Source organism: Sceloporus occidentalis, unplaced genomic scaffold, assembly GCF_023333645.1.
Source record: "Sceloporus occidentalis isolate IW3139 unplaced genomic scaffold, rSceOcc1.0.p SCAF_29, whole genome shotgun sequence".
In the NCBI taxonomy this organism is placed as follows: domain Eukaryota; kingdom Metazoa; phylum Chordata; class Lepidosauria; order Squamata; family Phrynosomatidae; genus Sceloporus; species Sceloporus occidentalis.
Window position 1 is genome coordinate 4,600,326 of NW_028317009.1, and position 22,437 is coordinate 4,622,762.

The following is a 22,437-nucleotide window of genomic DNA, read 5'->3' on the forward strand; positions in this document are numbered from 1 at the left end:
GTTCCAACAGACGGCGAGGAACGTAAGAATGTTATTTGATTTTATCCAGAGGGAGGAAGATAACGGAACGGAATGGAATTTAAACAGCGATCCGGCTCCTGAATCTAAGACGAGACCAACGACCGATGGAGGTCCGAGTCGTTATGGCAGGAAAACGGGCGGCGAGACGGGCTGAATGGGTCCTTCCCCTGTAAATGGAGGTTTATTATTAAGAATGCATTAATGTAACTCGATTATTACGCACGGGGGGGCACACGAGCCGGTTTTCCTGCATATTCTCCGCTATAGGACAAAAGTTTAAAATGTAAATCCAGAAATCTCAAGCTTTGTGCCTCGGAAGCGACGACGGAAGGAAAGGTTTGGACAAAGTTTGTGGAGACGCCGCCGCTCCTTCTGGGGCGAGTAAAAGAAACGAGTCTCTCGCGTCTTCTCTGCCGGGGAGCGGATCGGCCAGAACGGCGAGATCATTCCGGGGCCGCTTCTGCTGGTGAAAAAGTCTCTGCCGATCGGCACTCACCGTGCGTGAGAGTCTGCGGTGGGAGCGCTCTGCGGGGGCTCAGGCGTCGAGGCGCTGGATCTCGGGGCGACAGTCCGCGTCGCGTGATTGGCTGCGGGCGCGCATGTAGTCGTTGCTTTGCCGTGTGTTCTGGGTTCTGCCCGACCTCCATCTCCGCAGCGACAAGAAGGCGTGCGCGGTGTAGGAGACGGTGGCCAAGAATCCAAAGATCTGCAGGAAAGAAGAACGAAACCCGTTTTAGTCACAACACTTAAAATCCGGCTGGCTTAATGAGAGTAGGAATCCGGACTGTGCGGAGCAGCCGGGAATTAATTATTCAGCCAGCAGGACCGTAGCTGGCCGGGATAATGAATAAAAATCTGTTTAGAATGTATGACAAAGGGCTGACCCCGAGTCACAGAAATGTCACCCTGTAACAAATATTTTATAATAAAATATATATATATAAAAAAAACCTAAATATTATCCCCCAAAAAACACAAATTGCTCTAAACATAAATTCATGTTGCAAATGAAACAAGGTCTGTAAATAACGAGAACATTTAAAAACAGATTTCCTCCTAACCAGCGTTTTCTGCATCTTTCATAAACATCTCCGTGTCATATACTTTAAAAAAATACAGCAAACCCCCCGCCCCCCCACTCTGGCCATGCCAGGTGGGAAAAAAGGAGCCCTGCAGCATGCATTTTTCATAACCCAAAAGTGGTATAGAAAAAAAAAAATTAATAAAAAAAATTTCACGGTTCTTTGTTTCCTGCGTTAAATAATGTATTAAAACTGCATGTTTCGGGCCTAACACCAGCCGGGGTAACTGCAGCGTTAATATTTAATATTCATAATTCAGGTTTCCGGGCTCTGTACAGCGAGGCCAATACTAGCCAGGAAAACCCTGAAGTCTGAATAAAAGTCATTCGGATGTATGATGCGGGGGAAGCTGGCCAGGGTTGGCCCCACATCATGCCCCCCATTAATTAACTAACTATACATGAGGCAAGGTTCTCAGCGCCTCTTGCAGAAAAAGCCGTCTCGGGTCGGCCCTTCCTCATGCATAGTTAACATGGGCCCCTCCAAAGCCATCTCAGCAGTTTTTATTATGCCACGACGCAGGGCCAACCCTGGCCGGCTTCCCCTGCATCATGGATAGAGAAAGCTGAGAGATGGCTTTTGGGAAACCCATGTTAACTATGCATGAGGAAGGGCCGGCCTGAGACGGCTTCCCCTGTAAGCCGCGCTGAGACGGCCCTGCTTTATGCATAGTGACACGGCTCAGGGTTTAGGTGATATGTGCCGGCCGACGCGCATGTTCCCGGCAGAGGCTGTACAGTAACAGCGCCAGAAACCCAGCGATGCGCTCACTGCCGGCAGAGAACACGAGAAGCCACAAGATCGGCTCCATCAATAAACTACTCGCCGCGCATCATGTACACTGCAATAGGAAACACGCAACCCCAACACGCTTCTTCTGCATTAAGGGGCCAAGCTGGCCACGGATAATGCATAAGAAAGCCCGGTGCTCGGTGACATGAACATCTGTGCCGGCAGCTAAAAATCTCATCTATTTCTTTAGGGGAATGAAGTGAAGTCTGTTACATGCGGGGAATCCAGACATTAGAATCACATCACGGAAACGTCATATGAAGCTCCGGTAACGCGACACGAACCCGCTGCACATGTTTAGTCCGTGTCCTCGGTGCTGAAATGGTTAATTGATGAAAACACTAGAGGGAACCGGAAAATATAATCTCCGAACCGCCGATCCGACAGACTAACAACCGGTAATCCAAGACCGGTCCGAACCGCATCACACACGGGTACATCTGCAAATGGCGTGTATACGATCCCGTGTGATCAACGGACAGACAGCCAGAAACCCAGACGGACCACCAGAACAGCTGCCCCCCCGCCGGCCACCAAGTCACCCAGACGGACCACCAGAACAACTGCTGCCAAATAAAAGCAAATCTCCAAATAAAAGCACTGAAGGGGGAACTATAAAAACATACAAAAAAAAGATGATTAACCATTTCAGCACCGAGGACACGGACTAAACGTGCAGCGGGTTCGAGTCGTGTTACCGGAGCTTCATATGACGATTCTGTGATGTGATTCTAATGTCTGGATTCTCCGCATGTAACAGACTTCACTTCGTCCGCCTAAAGATAGACGAGATTTCTAAGAATGCCGTTCTCTCTCCCCCTCCCCCCTAATCTCCGACCCCCTAAACCGCTGTGACCTGCACCTTATCCGTCTATCGTTCCCCTTAACCCCCGCACTGCTGCCCGCGTCTCACCCACACGCTCCGTGGTCAGCGCTGCTTCTGACTTGATAAAGGAGGTCGATTCTCGGGAACGTTCGGCCAATAAAAGGCGATTATTCTGCCGCGGAAGTTGCTATTTTCTTTTTGCGCGGCCGGAGTAACGCGGCTCTCGGGCTACAAGCAGGAGGTTAGTGGCTACGAGATTTAACCCTAATACCGACACTCGGTGTCACCAACCCGACCTGCAGCAACAAAAGGGTTAAAAGTACAGTTTGGGCTTGATTGGAAAGGTTAGTAGAGAGGTTAGTTCTCTTACCGCTGCTGCGATCGCCGAGCCGGACTTGTGGTTGATGGAGGCCAACGTTACCGCGGCGATGAAGAAAAACAGGGCGCTGACCCCGGTATTCACCAAATCCTACGAGAAAAGAAGACTTCATGAGACGTCTTTCCATCCCCGCTCCTGTAATATATATAAGTGTACATTATACTTTATTATAGACATTTTCTTAGCATAACCGCCAAAGGCCATGCTGTGTGTAAAGGCACAAGAGCTGACAATCTGCTGGAGACGCTCCCCGGCTGTCCTCCAGCCCTCTGATACATCAGTCATGGAATGAAGTTTGTTGCTCTGCAGGAAACCCGATTCACTCGTTTGGTTAAAGCGATGCGGTATCCCCAGGAATAATACTCTGCGCTGTACGCAGAGTCGCCGTCCTACTAAATGGCCACCTCGTGATAACGGCTCTACGGAGAAACTGCATCTCTGCTGCTGCAATATTTATATCCCTTTAGTCGAAGAAGATGGAGGTCTAATCCAGACTAGAGCTTTAGAAAATCATCTGACTGCGGACAGGGAGACCGGTTCTTATCCCAAAAAGGTGCCGATGGCTGAAATACGGACCTTAATGGTAGAAGGTTGTAAACCTTCCTGAAGAAAGTCCAGAAGGAAATTAGAAAGACATGGAGTAGCGGACAAACCTTTGGAGCTGCACCAAGAATGGAACCGCTTCCAGATATTAACCTCAGAGAGCCGACACGCTTGCGGTTTAACAGAAGGGTCTCGGTAACTGAAGCGGGAAACCCTGTAACCCAAAAAAGTTTCCGCTCAACATTCAAGCTGTCAGATGGAGGATTTCTGGCTTTGGATGTAAAGTTGGGCTTTGTTGATGTAGGCTACTACAGACCTATTGTCTGAGGGTACGAAGACTCTCTTGCCCGTTAACTTGGTCCCCCGGTGACGAAGGGCGTTCTCCACTGCCACAAGTTCCAGACAGCTGGAGAGAAGGGGTTGGAGAGGAGACCAGCAGCCTTGCCCAAAGCTCCTCTTAGAAGACGGCTCCTCGTACCTTCAGACTTGCGTTGTTACTTAGAATCTTTGTCTGGAACGGACCACCTTCTTCCTACAGATAAAATGCCTGTCTGTATCCACCAGGTAAGAGGCTCAGACATGATGAGGAAAGGCAATGAGATAGTTGAGAGGAAAAAAGGCTTCTGTCCCAACGATGCAAAACATAATTCTAGAGTGTTCTTAAATGGGCCAGAGCCCAGGGAACAGCGTACCTCGCAGAAGCCATTTTTCCAGCCAAAGACATACAAGTCCTTATGGAAGTTTTTCGGGATGAAAGCACTTGAATCACCAGCGACTGAATGCTGAATGGGTCCGGATGAACCAACCATCTAGGTAGGGAACGACAAATTCCCTCATGCAGCCGCTACCACAGCCAAAAGCTTTGTGAAAACCTTGGAGGCCGACGTGAGGCCAAATGGATGAGCCTGAAACTGGAAATAAGTCTCCCAAGGAATTGCTATACGAAGAACCTTTTGATGAGACAAGTAGATAGGAACAAGAAGATGAACATCTTTAGGGTCTATGGAGACCAACAAGTCGCATAAAGCGTACAGATTTTATATTCTCCATCCTGAATCTGAAATAACAGAGGTCTAATTTAAGATGGAAACCGCTGTTGGGGCCAGGAAAACCGGAGCGTAGATTCCAGAATTCTTCTCTAGCTCAGGTATCGGTATAATAGCCTGAAAGTCTTGGAAACGATTGAAAACGTCTGGTCTGATCTTGGGGAAGGAGACATCAGAAACCAGTCTGGTCTGATATTAACAGGTAGCCTTCTGACCCAGGGATTTTGAGAAATTGAAAACCAGTTGTCTTTGAAGAACCTGAGCCTTCCTCCTACTGGAATACAGGTGGCGTCATGCCGAACCCTTAGGATCCTGGGGCGGACTAGGAAGGTGCGGATGGAAGAGCTTAAATCTTTTCACCACTGTTTAGCATTGAATACCTCAAAGAAAATCACCTGTACGTCTTTCTAACTGGGATTCAAGATCTTCCCCAAACATGGATCTGCCCCTGAAAGGGATATTAAGTAGTCTATTCAACCATAGAGCTCTTCTGACAGCAACACAAAGCAGAAGCTCTGGCTGACATACTCATGGATTTGATAGAAGGATCACACAAAAAGTCCACGGCGAATTTGACGGCAGCGATATTCTTCATAATTTCTTCTCCAGAAGTCTTAGCAACGATGTTATCCTCAGTCTGTGACGGCCGAGGTCTGACAGCTCTGCCCACCGAAGTAGAGGAGATTCCTGGTTTGAAAGCAGAGGTGGAGTCTTCTCGGTAGCCGCTTCTGTCTTCTTCTCCTCCATCTGATCAGAAAAACGAGAACCATCTTCTAGCGGCAAGGAGGTCTAATTCTGAAACTTCCATGACTGCCGGATCCACTTCAGGTGCATCACAAGCCTGATTAAAGCCATCAAAGGAAAACAAATGCCCGGTCTGGACCTGGACAGGTTCATTCGCCTTTCAGGTTGACCTCACTCACTAAGGGGGGCGGGGGTCACACTCTGGAGCGACATCTTCGGAAACATCCATAGTGCAGGAAAAAGCAAAGCGCTTTCCCGTCGGATGTATCTCCCAGCTCCATAAATCCTTCTCCCCTCAGGATCCGTGTCAGCCACAGACTTCGCACAGGCCGGGCAAAGTTTCCTTCTGGAACCCCTAGGACTTGTGACATCCTGAGAATTGCTATGTTTGGGTTTCATAGGAGCTTTTTTAGGCTTCTCCTCCAAAGAGCAGTTCAGGAATATCAGGAGTGGATATAATACAAAGATGTAGCAGCACCCAGAAAAAGCAATACAGGCAGAGAATACAACAGTATCCTATCCGACCAGCAATTAAATCCATGTCAAAACGCGACAGCGGTGAAATAATGCTTCCAAAACGAGGCTTGGAACCCAAACCAGACGTACGGATCGCGCATTAAGAGGGCGTTCAGGGCTCAGCCCCGTCTTACTGCTACTCAGGACTGCTGCCACGAGAGAGGGACAGACGGCAGACGGGGAGCTGCGATGCTCCGGTTCACCTCCCATCCGACATACATCCCCATATACACATATCACGCACATCCACCTACACATTCATCATATACCTACACCATATACAAACATATATATCCCTATATACACATACCACACACATGACCATATATCACACACGTACACCATATACATACATCCCCGTTTCATAACCCGTTATGATGGAGCATATTTAGTACGTTTTTTTGGGCAGATATACTGGATATAGGAGCGCAGAGCCAATCGTATAAAAGCCACGGAATGTAAAAGAATAATAATAATAATAATAATAATTAATAAGGTAGTTTCTCGCTTACTGGGTTCCATGAGGAGTAATGGATTTTATGACTATTTGTAAAAGATGCGAATAAAAAGATAAATATCTTATTAGGAAATATACAGAAATTGCTGATATAATATAATATGATGTCATCGTTGAAACGATAAAAAGCTATTCCCATGAAACATATTAACCCTTTGTATGCCTTTTGCCTACAGATGGACAAAGCGAGTGTTCAAATAATTCGGGGGACAGACGAGCCGCCCGCTCCTGAGTTTAACGCCACATGAGAGCTTTCCGGAGTAACTGTCCCATCGGGGCGGCGCGGAGGTTTCCGGAGTAACTCACCCGTCGGGGCGGCGCGGAGGTTTCCGGAGTAACTCACCCGTCGGGGCGGCGCGGAGGCTTCCGGAGTAACTCACCCGTCGGGGCGGCGCGGAGGTTTCCGGAGTAACTCACCCGTCGGGGCGGCGCGGAGGTTTCCGGAGTAACTCACCCGTCGGGGCGACGCGGAGGCTTCCGGAGTAACTCACCCGTCGGGGCGACACGGAGGTTTCCGGAGTAACTCACCCGTCGGGGCGACGCAGCGGAGGTTTCCGGAGTAACTCACCCGTCGGGGCGACTCAGCGGAGGTTTCCGGAGTAACTCACCCGTCGGGGCGACGCAGCGGAGGTTTCCGGAGTAACTCACCCGTCGGGGCGACGCAGCGGAGGTTTCCGGAGTAACTCACCCGTCGGGGCGACGCAGCGGAGGTTTCCGGAGTAACTCACCCGTCGGGGCGACGCAGCGGAGGTTTCCGGAGTAACTCACCCGTCGGGGCGACGTGGAGGTTTCGGAAGCCGGAAAAGTTCTTGAGGTTTATAAGAAATGAAAGCATTTTGTAATCTAAGCCGAGGGATTCGCCGGAGAGGAGAGGAATGCGATCGCCGATCTATGAGAAAGATAGAAGAGACCCCAAACCAACATATCATTCCCATTAATAAATTCTCTGCAGCGCTACTTCGATTTCCTCGGGTAATAAATGGATTTACAGATTTTTGAGGCTTTAGATGTAAAACATTTTTGGAAAAGCTGTCGTTTTAAAAGCAGATATTCGACCCAAACGGGGGAAATTATAAGAAGCCAATAAATTAAAGTCTTATTATTAACAGGATTTGGAGGCATTACGCATCGTCAGCATAAGGATGCAAAATGCAGCCATAAGGGGGGGGGGCAGTAATGAGAACGTAAACATAAACCTGCAGATTAAAGTAACGGGCGTTCTGTAGAAGGAGTAATTCTGGCACAGAATGTAGCAGTGGAGTAATTGGCAGGAACGGTGTATTGGTTGCTATGGTGATTACTCCACTTTTACCACCAGAATTATCACTTATACATAATGCCCGACGGCCTCATGCAACCCGGAGCGTCCGGGGGGTCTTAACTGCGTCTGGAGGAAAGAGGAGAAATAGAGGTTTAATAAAGTACAGGAGAGGTGATTTTTTTTTTTATTCTGACCTTTCTCCTCCTTTGAAATAAACCTCATCCAAAACTAGAGAGTCAGAGGCTTAGAAGGAATTTCAGGAATTTTACTTTACCGAGAAGGTGGTAGATAAATAGAACTGCCTCCCAGCAGAAGTGGTAGCGGCAAATACAGTGAGAGAATGTAATACGCTTCGGCTGGGAGGCTGTTCCACTTATCTACCACCCAATTTCTCAGTAGAGGTTATACAGCGAGGGGATGGGGATACGGGGCCCCGAATCTGATTGATTAACGTCGGAGTGTTTAGGCAGGAATAACGGGCGGGTAGCCGGGGGCCGAATGGCTCAGATGTGTCATTAAATTTTGGTTGTATGACGAGTCGCTCCGTGAGTCCCGCTGGATTCAGCCCCATTCCCCCATCTACTTGCCCGTTATTAACCAATACGATGTATTATGAAACGCTCGCCCGTGAGCTTCCCCTGCAAAGGGAACCGAGCGGGCCCTGCACAATGTATAGTAAAATCGGCAGCAACACTCAAGCAATCTGTCCGCAGAAGCCATGGATTATTTGACAGAGCAGAGGTTTACAGGAAAGTTGCGCCCCCAATCCTATCACTCCCAGCATTATGAAGGGCCGACCCCGGTGAGCTCTTCCTGCCAGAGCCGGCCCCGTACGATGCATAGCGGAGTCAGGGAGGTGAAACGCTCTCCTTTCCCGGAACCTCCGGTGTCACCGAACAATCCAGATACCGGGAAGAATTCCTGCGCATTCGCACCGATTAAACTATGCATTATGCAGGGCCTGCGGGGCTCTCTTTGCAGGAGAAGCTCGCTAGAGTTGGCCCTTCATAATTCATACGCCGCCCTGTCATATGTGTAAATAATAGCCTTCATCTAAAACAGGAGGCTCAGAAGTAATGCATGGAGGTTTTGCTTTACTGAGAGGGTGGAACAGCCTCCCAGCAGAAGTTGCAGAGGTTATACAGTGAGGGGATGTAAACATGCAGGGGATGGGGATACGGGGCCCCGAATCTGATTGATTAATGTCGGAGTGGTTACAGCAGGAATAACAGGCGAGTAGCTGGGGGCCGAATGGCTCCGATGCGCCAAATTCTCTGTTTACGGTTCAGAGGAGACGTGATTTTTGTTGCTGGTTATGGAGGTTTTTAAATACAAGCTTTTGGGGGAAAAGTAGATTTTAGTAAATGACACAATAGGAGGAAAGTGTTTGGAGATTTCTGTATAAGGAGCGATTCTGGCGCAGAATGTAGAAGTGGAGTAATTGGCAGGAACAGTTAATTGGTTGCTATGGTGATTACTCCACTTTTACCACCAGAATTGTCACTTATACAGAACGTCCTACTGCCTCATGTACTATCAAGTCAAGAAAAAACGAATACATGTATCTCCATAGGCCCATACACACAAATCCATATACATCCCCACATACACATCACGCACATATCATATACCTACACATGCACATGACCATATATCACACACGTACACCATATACATACATCCCAGTTTCATAACCCGTTATGATGGAGCATATTAAGTTTTTTGTGCGGATATACTGGATATAGGAGCGCAGAGCCGATCGTATAAAAGCCACAGAATGTAAAAGAATAATAATAAAAAAAAAATAATAATAATAATTAATATCGTCTTATTTGGAAATATACAGAAATTGCTGATATAATATAATATGATGTCATCGTTCAAACGATAAAAAGCTATTTCCATGAAACATTAACCCTTTGTATGCCTTTTTGCCTACAGATGGATAAAGCGAGTGTTCAAATAATTCAGGGGACAGACGAGACGCCCGCTCCTGAGTTTAACGCCACATGAGAGCTTTCCGGAGTAACTGTCCCATCGGGGCGGCGCGGAGGTTTCCGGAGTAACTTTCCCATGGGGGCGACGCGGAGGTTTCCGGAGTAACTCACCCGTCGGGACGGCACGGAGGTTTCCGGAGTAACTCACCCGTCGGGGCGACGCGGAGGTTTCAGGAGTAACTCACCCGTCGGGGCGACGCAGCGGAGGTTTCCGGAGTAACTCACCCGTCGGGGCGACGCAGCGGAGGTTTCCGGAGTATCTTTCCTGTCGGGACGCGGAGTTTTCCGGAGTGTATGGGGAGGAATTATGAAATCACCTGTAAACCAGATGACATATGCTAAATGGGACCTCTTACTCCGGGTGTCAGCTTCATACTCCCTACGCAGGGACCCCCTGGGTAAGTAAGCCCCATTATTGGGTAACGCAGGCGACTTTTTACTTGGAGAACGATGAAGAATTACCCCATCTCACTGAATTCTCTTGTTTTAGGAAGCGGAGTTTTCCAGCCGATGGCCAGAATCCCTAAAATCTCCGCCTGGACACACAGGGACCCCGTGTTATAATTCCTCCCCAGCCGGTATCTGCTGCATGTGACACCGCGCCAGAGACAGACGGTAAAGCTTCCCGAGGGCGTATGCATGTACCGTGTTACACCATTTATCAGTATTAACCCCTCATATGCCACAAACTCCACACAAACCATCATCAGGCAATAAGGGAGCAGCTGACAAACATTCCCTTCCTCAGATTTACATAACACACACGTTATACACCACATTACATAATGCGCATATACACCCACATTATACCACATTATATATCAACACGCATAACACACACACACACGTTATATCACATTACATATCAACGCGCTTAAACACCTACGTTATACCCCATTACATATCCTAACGCACAAATACACCCACGTTATCTCCAATTACATAACGCGCATGTACACCCACGTTATACCCCATTACATATCCTAACACACAAATACACCCATGTTATATCACATTACATAACGCGCATATACAGCCACGTTATATCCCATTACATAATGCGCATATCACCTAACATAATGCATATACACACACACACACACATTACATAACGCGCATATACAACAACGTTATATCCAATCACATAACGTGCATATACACCCACGTTATACCCCATTACCCATTAACGCGCATATACACCACATTATACCCCATTACATATCCTAACGCACATACACCCACGTTATCTCCAATTACACAACAATGCCCAAATACACACGTTATATCACATCACATATCAACGCGCATATCACATAACATAATGCACATATACACAAACACATATCATATTACATAACACACGTACACCAACGTTATATGACATTACACAACGTGCATATACACACAAACTATATATCTCTAGAGAGATCGAGCGAATATACATATTGTATAATATATAGAGAATATACACGCAGTTTGGGACATGTTGGCCACTAAAAGGTGTGAGACGTCGAGCCTCTTCGGCTCTATTTACTGTATTCCGTCCCGTTTCAAAACAGAAGCGACGACTTTTACAATCTGAACGACATTTTATGGACTGAATATCCGGCCCAAAATGTCTCTAAAGTGTTATTAAGATGCCAAAAGCTGCCGTTTCTGGTTTGAAATGACATTTTGTAAATATAAGCAAACCGGTTTGGATATTCAAAGCGTCTGCGGGAGGCGAGAATGCAAAGAAACAACAACAACAACAACAACAACAACATTATTCTCTAGAACGTGAAGAACGCGCATATACCCCCACGTTACGTCACATTACATAAAGCGCATATAGCCCCACGTTATACCACATTACATAGCAACCAAAGGTAAGCTTGCGAGCAGGGCTCTCTCCACCAAATGTATCGGTTTGTCTTAGTCTGTCAATTCTTGTCTTGTCATATCCCTTGAATTTATGTATTGTATTAAGCGCTGCGTAAACTGTTGGCGCTATATAAATAAAAGATAATAATAATAATAATAAAAGGTAGGCGTCATTGGGGGGGCAGGTATAGATATGTAAATAATGTAAAAGCGGCAGATTTCCGTGCAGAGAAGGAACGGACGTTCTGTATAAGGAGCGAATCTGGCGCAGAATGTAGAAGTGGAGTAATTGGCAGGAACGGTGAATTGGTTGCTATGGTGATTACTCCAATTTTACTACCAGAATTGTCACTTATACAGAACGTCCGGCGGCCCCGGAGGGTAACTGTGATGAAGTTATCCTGGAAGGGTGATGTGGTGAGTTACGCTATACCCACGCCATCACATTATGCGCATAAACACTAACGTTATACCCCATTACATAACACCGCCCATATACACCCACGTTATTCCACATTACATATCCTAACGCGCATATACACCCACGTAATATCCCATAACGCGCATATACACCCACGCTGTATCACATCACGCGCATATACACCCATGTTCTATCGCATTACATAACGCCCATATACACCCACGTTATGTCACATTACACAACAACGCGCATATACACCTACGTTATGTCACATTACATAACACCGCCCATATACACCCACGTTATTCCACATTACATATCCTAACGCGCATATACAACCACGTTATATCCCATCGCGCGCATATACACCCACGTTATATCCCATCGCGCGCATATACACCCACGTTATAGCCCATCACAAAACATATGTAATGGGATATAACGTGGGTGTATATGCGCGTTATGTAATGGGATATAACGTGGTTGTATAACGCGCATATACACCCCCGTTATATCCCATTACGCGCATATACACCCCCATTATATCCCATTACATAACGCGCGTATACACCCACGTTATATCCCATTACGTGCATATACACCCACGTTATATCACATTAGATAACCTGCATGTACACCCACGTTAAATCCCATTACATAACACGCATATACACCCACGTTATATCCCATTACAAAACATGCATATACACCCACGTTATATCCCATTACATAAAGCGCATATACACCCACGTTATATCCCATTACATAAAGCGCATATACACCCACGCTATATATCATATCTGTAGAGAGATCGAGCGAATATACATATTATATAATATACATAGAGAATATACACGCAGTTTGGGACATGTTGGCCACTAAAAGGTGTGAGACGTTGAGCCTCTTCGGCTCTATTTACTGTATTCCGTCCCGTTTCAAAACAGAAGCGACGACTTTTACAATCTGAACGACATTTTATGGACTGAATATCCGGCCCAGAAGTCTCTAAAATGTTATTAAGATGCCAAAAGCTGCCGTTTCTGGTTTTAAATTACATTTTGTGGGGTAGTAGAAGTATTATTAAAACACTCATCTACAGACACCAGACAAGCCAGAAGGCTTGTTTTTCCCTCAGAAATCTCATGGTGCTTCGACAACCACAAGGGATTCTGGGTAGGCGTATGCAAATAAGGTTAACAATCCCATGAAGGACGAAACAGCTGTCCCTGAGTGGTGATCTGGCTATTGTACCTCTTCCCAAGTTTTGTCTAAAGGCTGTCTTTGTACAGCGGGCAGTTACTTTCAAGGGATCCATGTATAAAGTGGATATAGAGGCAAAGGTGATAATTGTTAACCTTATTGGCATACGCCTACCCAGAATCCCTTGTGGTTGTGGCAGCACCATGAGATTTCTGAGGGAAAAACAAGCCTTCTGGCTTGTCTGGTGTCTGTAGATGAGTGTTTAATAATACTTCTACTACCCCTTAAATTTAAGTGGAAGGGCTTTGCATCACCTTTTACCCACCATAACTTATGTAATGAAATTACATTTTGTAAATATAAGCAAACCGGTTTGGATATTCGAAGCGTCTGCGGGAGGCGAGAATGCGAAGAAACAACAACAACAACAACAACAACCAACAACAACAGCAACATTCTCTAGAACGCGAAGAAACAATATTCTCTTGAACGTGAAGCGAACGTCCCTTTCACTGAAAATGCAACAAAACCACAACTCAAGGGCGGCACAAACCCCCAACGCAAGGGCGGCATATACACCCACACTAACACATTACATAACAACCAAAGGTAGCCGTCATTGGGGGGGCATTTCTATTGGGGGGGGTATAGATATGGAAATAATGTAAAAGCGGCAGATTTCCGTGCAGAGAAGGAACGGACGTTCTGTATAAGGAGCGATTCTGGCGCAGAATGTAGAAGTGGAGTAATTGGCAGGAACGGCAAATTGGTTGCTATGGTGATTACTCCACTTTTACCACCAGAATTATCACTTATACAGAACGCCCAACGGCCTCATGTAACCTGGAGTGTACAGGGAGTAATTGCAATGAAGATAACCTGGAAGGGTGATGTGGTGAGTGACGCTGGACTGACACTCAGCTCCGGCATCACAACCCCGGGGGGGGGGGGTCTAATACGGGTTGTACTTGTAAAATCATAAGTCAGACGGCAGAGAATGAAGTTTTTGCTCAGTGACGGTAAATCCACGTTATATTACATAACATAACACATATACAGCCACGTTATTCCACATTACATATCCTAACGCACAAATACACCCACGTTATATCACATTACATAACCCGCCGTTACACCCATGTTATACCCCATTACATAAACGTGCATATACACCCACGATATATCACATCACATATCAACGTGCATTTCACATAACATAATGCACATATACACACACATTATATCATATTACATAACACACATGTACACCAACGTTATATCCCATTACATAATGTGCATATACACCCACGTTGTATCCCATTACATAACGCGCATTCCCATGCTACACCACATTACATAACGCGCATATACACCCACGTTATATCCCATTAAATATCAACGCGCATATACACACACACACACACACCACATTACTACATAACACGCATATACACACACACTATATAATATATCTAGAGAGAGTGAGCGAATATACATATGCATTATATAAGAGAGAATATACATATATTATATAATATATAGAGAATATACACGCAGTTTGGGACATGTTAGCCACTAAAAGGTGTGAGACGTCGAGCCTCTTCGGCTCTATTTACTGTATTCCGTCCCGTTTCAAAACAGAAGCGACGACTTTTACAATCTGAACGACATTTTATGGACTGAATATCCGGCCCAAAATGTCTCTAAAGTGTTATTAAGATGCCAAAAGCTGCCGTTTCTGGTTTGAAATGACATTTTGTAAATATAAGCAAACCGGTTTGGATATTCAAAGCGTCTGCGGGAGGCGAGAATGCAAAGAAACAACAACAACAACAACAACAACATTATTCTCTAGAACGCGAAGAAACATTCTCTAGAATGTGAAGCAAACGTCCCTTTCACTGAAAATGCAACAAACCACAACTCAAGGGCGGCACAAACCCCCCCCAACGCAAGGGCGGCACAAACCCCCCCCCCCCCAACGCAAGGGCGGCACAAACCCCCCCCCAACGCAAGGGCGGCACAAACCCGCACATACTGCACCCCAAGGACGGCACAAACCACCCCCCAACGCAAGGGCGGCATAAAATGCAAGCACCTAATGTCTGTCTGCTTTGGTAAGAAGCTGTCGGCGGCGGCGTTTGGGTCACATGAGGGGTAATCTGTTGGAATTCTGCCCCCAGTTCTTTTGTGTACAGATGCAGGAATATGCATTTTCACGAGGGGCACTAATATAATAAAATAACTATTCCAAGAGACGCAGCAAGCAGATAAAATGTGAATCAGGGGCTCGAAGCCGCATGTAAAGCAGGTAAAATAGAGACTGTTAAAAGGAACGCGTCTCTTACCTGTTCGGGTCTCTTCTGTCGAGGGGCCCCAAGCAGTCGCCGGAGTTAAGCCGGAAGCCGTCGGCAGTCACACACCGAGTCATTTTACAGGGAAGCCTTGAAAAGTTCCCTCTCCTCTCTACTTACGAGGCTGCAGGATAATGTTTTGCGCGCCCCACGCAGCGCCCGATTCAGACAGCGACTCCCTTCTCGGGGGATTTTCTGCCGGCGTTCGTACATCACGGCTCGTGATAAATATTGGGTTACAGAGCTGCACAGAACGCTCTTATAGGAGACATCAGTGATTACATTAACCCGACCCGCACCAAACAGCACCTTACAGGAAAAGCCGAGTGCAGAGAGATTTATGAGACTCACCACGAGGTCCCAGTTGACGGGCGGCACCTTGTCGCGCAGGCGGAGGGCGAAGATGACGAGCAGAACTCCGGTCACCACGAAGGCACTGCAGCTCACGAACTCGAAGAAATAGAGCCCCTCGCAGGGGAAGCACTCCATGATGGTCTCGATACAGATGAAGGAGAGAAGAGCCAGGAGCTGCAGAGAGGAGACAGCGGAGATCAGACTGGCATTTACTAGAACAGGGGGGTCCAACTGCTGGCCCCGGGGGCCACAACCAGGCCAGGCTTTCTGGATATCCCAGGATGGGCACTGGCAGCTCAATGCAGTTCTTAACCTCAGTATCCTGGTCTAGTTGTGGCCCTCAGGGCCGTGAGTTAGACCCCCCTGGATATAAACGATATGCTTCAGATATAACGTGTGGAAGATAACTGTAGATGCCGTCTGTCCCGTAATCCGCTCAGCAAACGGCCGCTTACAGGACGGAGGGCGGCTGCAGTTTTCTGCCGGCTCGAGTCGAATATTCTAGGATTTATTCTTTAGTAGTTTAAGGATTCCAGTTTTTTTAAACATTTCTTTCCAACAGACCCGACGATCCAAGCCGAGGAAGTCATGTTTAGGAGCTCAGGTTCTGCGGTTTTTCGAGGGGTTAAATACGACCGCTGCCCTCCCCTGGGGTTTAATAAACTGGGGCAGACAGACGAAGAGACAGAAGTGACGTTTATCAGCCGCGGCTTTCTGAGGATCCCAAACCCGTTAGGAAGCCGCTGCCTAAACTGCGCTCTAGGTTCCCGTGGGGCCACCGCCGCCGACCGCAAGGGCCAGGACATCGGCTTCGCTGTATACCTGCCGACTTTCCTCCAAGCGTCCGTGAAGTCTCGAGTACTCACTGCGTATCTCCCTGTCCGGTCGCCGAGTGGAAACGGCTCTGCATGAAAGGGTTAACGGCTTTTAAACAGCATTTACCTTCCGTGAGACACCGACGAGCGATTCTATAAATCCGCCGCTTCCGATCACGATTCTCATCCAAACGTTCCGGATTACCGAGGAAATCCCCAGAAAACGCAGTCAATTCACACATTTCATGAAATCGCATTAAACGGCATTTCCACAAAAACTCGGCGTCTCGGATTCTACGAAGTCTGCGGGCGGCCGAGCCGTTCTATCCGACTCCTCATACAGCCTGCGCTAAACAACAGAACGGCTCGGTCTTAATAACCCCGTCGGACACACAGACAGATGAAAGTCCATAGAGCGAAAGACGTCAAACAGATCTGTGACCTCGCCGGGACCCGCAGCCCCACATCCCCCAAACCGAGGCGCCCGGCGGGTCACAGGCTGGGGGGGTTAATTGCACAGATATGATTTATACAGGTTTAAGGGCTTCCTGCAGGATAACATTCATTCTGTACAAGGGGGGGGGGGGGGTATTTGCGAGCACAGGAGTTTACGCTTCAATCCCCTGATGCCTGCCCTTCAGAATACAGAGTGACATCATGGTTAACAGACGCCAGGTTTAGTGAATACAGCCCACAAGGAAGGTTTTGGACGTCTCTGAGTTACGATGTATTATGAAACGCTCGCCCCTGTGAGCTTCCCCTGCAAAGGGAACCGAGCAGACCCTGCACAATGTATAGTAAAATCAGCAGCAACACTCAAGCAATCTGTCCGCAGAAGCCATGGATTATTTGACAGAGCAGAGGTTTACAGGAAAGTTGCGCCCCCAATCCCATCACTCCCAGCATTATGAAGGACCGACCCAGGTGAGCTCTTCCTGCCAGCGCCGGCCCCGTACGATGCATAGCGGAGTCAGGGAGGTGAAACGCTCTCCTTTCCCGGAACCTCCGGTGTCACCAAACAATCCAGATACCGGGAAGAATTCCTGCGCATTCGCACCGATTAAACTATGCATTATGCAGGGCCTGTGGGGCTCTCTTTGCAGGAGAAGCTCGCTAGAGTCGGCCCTTCATAATGCAGGAGTAATATCTTCCACCACCCAGCATAATGCATACGCTGCCCAGTCATATGTATAAATAACAGCCTTCATCTATTAAGGAGGCTCAGAAGTAATGCAAAAAGTTTTACTTTACTGAGAGGGTGGCAGATAAGTGGAACAGCCTCCCAGCAGAAGTGGTAGAGGTTATACAGTGAGGGAATGTAAACATGCAGGGGACAGGGATACGGGGCCCTGAATCTGATTGAGTAATAACGGGCAAGTAGATGGGGGAATGGGGGTGAATCCAGCGGGACTCATGGGAGCGACTCGTCATACAACCAAAATTTAATGACACATCTGAGCCATTCGGCCCCCGGCTACTCGCCCGTTATTCCTGCTGTTACCACTCCGACATTAAACAGATTCGGGGCCTCGTATCCCCATCCCCTGTATGTTTACATCCCCTCGCTCTATAACCTACTGAGAAATTGGGTGGCAGATAAATGGAACAGCCTCCCAGCAGAAGCGTATAACATTCTCTCACTATATTTGCCGCTACCACTTCTACTGGGAGGCAGTTCCATTTATCTACCACCTTCTCGGTTAAGAAAAACTTGCATTATTTCCAAGCCTCTAGTTTTAGATGAAGGCTATTATTTATACACACGACAGGGGAGTGTATGCGACGTTTCTTCCTCGTCTATGAGAGCCGTCCCCTCGATATTCCTTCTGTAAACACTCAGGAGTCGTATATACATCCCCTCACTGTATAAATCTCTACCACTTCTGCTGGGAGGCTGTTCCACTTATTTACATTCCCTCACTGTATAACCTCTACTTAGAAATAGGGTGGTAGATAAGTGGAACAGCTTCCCAGCAGAAGTGGTAGAGGCTTATACAGTGAGGGGATGTATATACAGCTCCTGAGTGTTTACAGAAGGAATATCGAGCGGACGGCCGGGCGGCTCTCAGACGAGGAAGAAACACAGAACCCCCGACAATGCATATTTTATAGCTGTTTGTAATAACGGGATAAACGTTTGCTGGGATTGAAGCACGAGACAGGGTGATGCATATGTTAGAAGAGAAGGAGCCTCCGAATGCACATTCTGGGGTTAACCCCGAGCCGGCCGGATCTTCCCAAATCCAAAAGCCCCTCCGTCGCTTCTAATGCCCTCCTACAGGGGCATTTCATTCCCACGGGGCCTCCACTGCGTAACCCCAGGGGCAGCTTCATTAAATTACCCCCACCTCCTATTCTGTGATATTATGCACTAAACGGCAGGGGCAAAAAGATGAGGCCCCTGCACCTGTATGACAAACACATCTCATTGCCCCCGCATCCGGTTTTAGTACTTTCTATAAGTCCAGATGCTGCTCCCCCCCCCCCCCAGTTTAAACAGGGTTTGATTTCTCTACCCACAGCGGGCAATGTGTATAAAGAATAATTCCTGTGCAGCGGCAGACGTGGAGCAATCCCCATAGCAACCAATGGAACGTTCCTGCCGATTGATCCGCTTTAACCGTTTGCACCGGAATCCTTTACACACAACGGCCGCTGTTTGATAGAAAAAAAAAAATCTCTTAAAAACTGGAGAAAAATTACAGAACTGATCGTTTCTAACAAAGCGATTTAACCCTTTGTTATCAGCTCTACGGGCTGCTGTATGAAGCACTGATCCGATCCCAGCGGGTAACTCGGCACTTTTTGGGTTAATTTCCTCATTATTGTCTCCCGAGCGGCAGCTGAGCGCTTCGGCTTCCAGGGCTGTATTTAAGGGGCTACAGAAGCCAAACCCGGCCTTTAGGCGGTCAGTAGAGCGCGCGGACCCGGAGCACACGGCGGCCTCCCGGGGAGAGATCCCGGCCGGCGGAGAACCCGAGCGGAACCGACTCAACGCCCCGTATCGTCTGGCTGTTATATGCGATATTAAGCTGTCTCCGGCGGAATCCCTGGTTTCGGGTAACCGCATCTCCCTTACAGGGTCCGCCAACGGCGCAGATACCGGCGCGGGAGATCCGGGGAGGCCGAGACGCTCAACTAGGTGAGATAACGCTTATATCTGTATGAGGGAATATATATAGAATATATATAATATAATATATACAGCCCACCTTTATCCCGATGCATAAACAGCAAAGAAGACACTAAACTTCAGCATCAATACAATTGCATTTCGTTATACAGGTTCCCGACCGGCACTGCAAATCGGCATCCTTATCGAACCCTCGGGTCCCGAGCATCGAGGTCCCAGCGCAACTCGGTAACGACGAGCAAACTTCAACCGGTAAGACGGACTTGGTTATGCAATGACCCGGCAGGTAAAGGTTCGGCTGCTTACTCCTTAGCCGCGTCTGATACATAAAGCTCCCGGCACCGACCTTCTGCAGGGCGAATCGTAACCGAAACCGCCTCAAACTCGGGTAAGTTCTGTGAAATCAAAGTGAAAATCCAACACGGCGTCCGCGCTTCCCATAAACACCGAGTAGAGTAACGGATGGAGCACGCAGGTCAATTAAGCCACCGCCCGGCAGGGTGGTGTCCACCAATTAATCAATTACCCAAGGGTGGGGTCCACCAGAGACACCTGCGCCGTAATTCGGGTCCCAGACAGAGTTGTAAGCCGGGTTCGGTAAATTGAAACTCTCCGGGAAACAGAATTCGCTTTCAAAACACTTTTTATAGCCTTAAAAATAAGTTGGTTCCAAGTTTATTCCCCGGACTGACCCATCTGCAGGGGGGGGGGGGGGGGGACGGTCCCCTTTATACCAGATACTCTCCCCCTCTTTAATAGCGTTACCGATAACCCAAGCAGACGGGCGCCCAAAACACAAACGTTTATTACCGGATTCCGTTTGTTTGTCTCCGACCCCTCATGTACCCCAATCTCTTACCACTTGTGTGCATTTTAGGATCCCCGATGGCGAGCGGATGTACTCCAGGTCGCAGCTGATGCCTCTTAGGCCCGGGTTCCGCATTACAGGCTCTGTGGTGGGCTGGTAAGGGCTGCTGGCCCCGGATACCATGGAGGCCGTAGAAGCCTCTCCCTCAAAGCCATCCATGTCTTCTGTTGCCCCCCTCATACCTGAGGAGCCCCCCGAGAGCAGGTTACAACCAGCAAAAGGCTCGCATGCCCACGAGATCGAGCTGGCCGGCTGAGAAGCATGCAGCGGGATAGGTACGAGCTTCGTTCCCTGGGATATTGCAGGAGCGGACAAGGAGCACGGTAGCAGCACAGCCAAGTTCTTTCTGCAGGTAACCCGGTCTGACGCGCCGTTTTTCACCCAATCAACTCCTCGCTTTAGCAGATACGTCACGCCAAAGGTCGTGTTTTTTCCCTGCTCCGCCCACTGGGTTCCTGCCTTCTGTGCCGGTAAAGATTCGCTCTGTTTTGGGTCATTGTTTCGGTTTTGTGAGCGCAGTCCGCGTGCTTCCTTCACAGTCTGATTCTAGCTGTTTATACGGGGGGGGGGGGGATGATAAATAAAAAAATGCTAAAGTCGGCAGATATGGAGTAAAAATACATGTTTGCGTAGATGTGTAGAACAGAGAAAGTGTACTGGCTCTCCTGCTCTCTTATTGGTCGCTCTACCTGTCAAAGTGGGTGATTGACATATTTTAAAGTTCCTGTCATTCAAACTAAAGAAACGCCCCTAAATGGGTGGTGTCATTGTGCTGGGCCGCCTACAAAGGGGCGGTCATATGACGTCATGCTGCTCTGACCAATGATATTCGGCAAATAGTATGATGTAACGTGTGTATCCACCCACTAATTACCATGTCTCCGCCCCTTCTACGCAGGTGCTCTATTTGGGCGGTACATAGTGATTATGCAAATTTTGATTGTCGGCCTGCACAAATATGAATATTAATTTTTTTTAGGCGGCTATTGTCCGTCGGTGTCGTCATTCCCTGGAGGAGGAGCTACCGGAGAGAAATATTTTATTAATTGATTTTTACCTTGATTTAGTAGGCTGTCATTTTCCTCTGGTCGGATTCGAACTCAGGTCCCCGGCGTTGTTGGTCCTGCTCTGTACACGGTGCGCCACTTTAGAATTTGAGTGGGGTGATCATAGGTGATCTCTACCATTCACACGGCTTCATAGCCTTTAATAGCAACAGTTTCAGATATAAAAAGTAATCTGTTGCTTAATAGTAATTCTGTGTAGGATTAGATCAAATACATTTGCAAATGGATATGTTGCTTTCTAGTTAGGAAGCGGGTATTTGGTATGTTTTATACTCATAAGTAACACTCTATTTACAGGCAAGCCGCCCTTCATGTTACAATGGAATGCAGGACCTCATCTCGCTGCTGCTTCTGAATGATCCAAGGGGATCCCGCTGGGGCAGGTATGTTAAACCAGATTAAGGCGCCATTCCATTTCTGGCTGCAGTTATTATGGTAACCCTCCAGCCTCGGAATGTCTAAGCGGTCTCTCACCGCGTTAATAAAGTGGACAGGGGGGATATAATGATGGACGGCTGTTTCCATTGCAGTAATCAGATTGAGCGGTTAATTAGTTCATAAGATTCTCCAGTTTGTTGAGCAGCCTAAAGGCCAGAGGCCAGGATCGAACCCACAAGCCTCTTATTAGTGGTGCTGTT

At 47.7% G+C, this 22,437-nt stretch overlaps 1 protein-coding gene across 1 annotated transcript; it reads right to left on the reverse strand.

Moving 5' to 3' along the window:
* Positions 1–556: 556 nt before the first annotated feature.
* Positions 557–20,912, reverse strand: LOC149299135 (CKLF-like MARVEL transmembrane domain-containing protein 4). Its single transcript, XM_089486619.1, has 4 exons — positions 20,724–20,912; positions 15,914–16,090; positions 3,092–3,190; positions 557–727 (listed from the first exon to the last, which is right to left on the reverse strand). The coding sequence occupies exons 1-4, from the start codon at positions 20,910–20,912 to the stop codon at positions 557–559; spliced, it is 636 nt and encodes a 211-aa protein (XP_089342745.1).
* Positions 20,913–22,437: the final 1,525 nt, after the last annotated feature.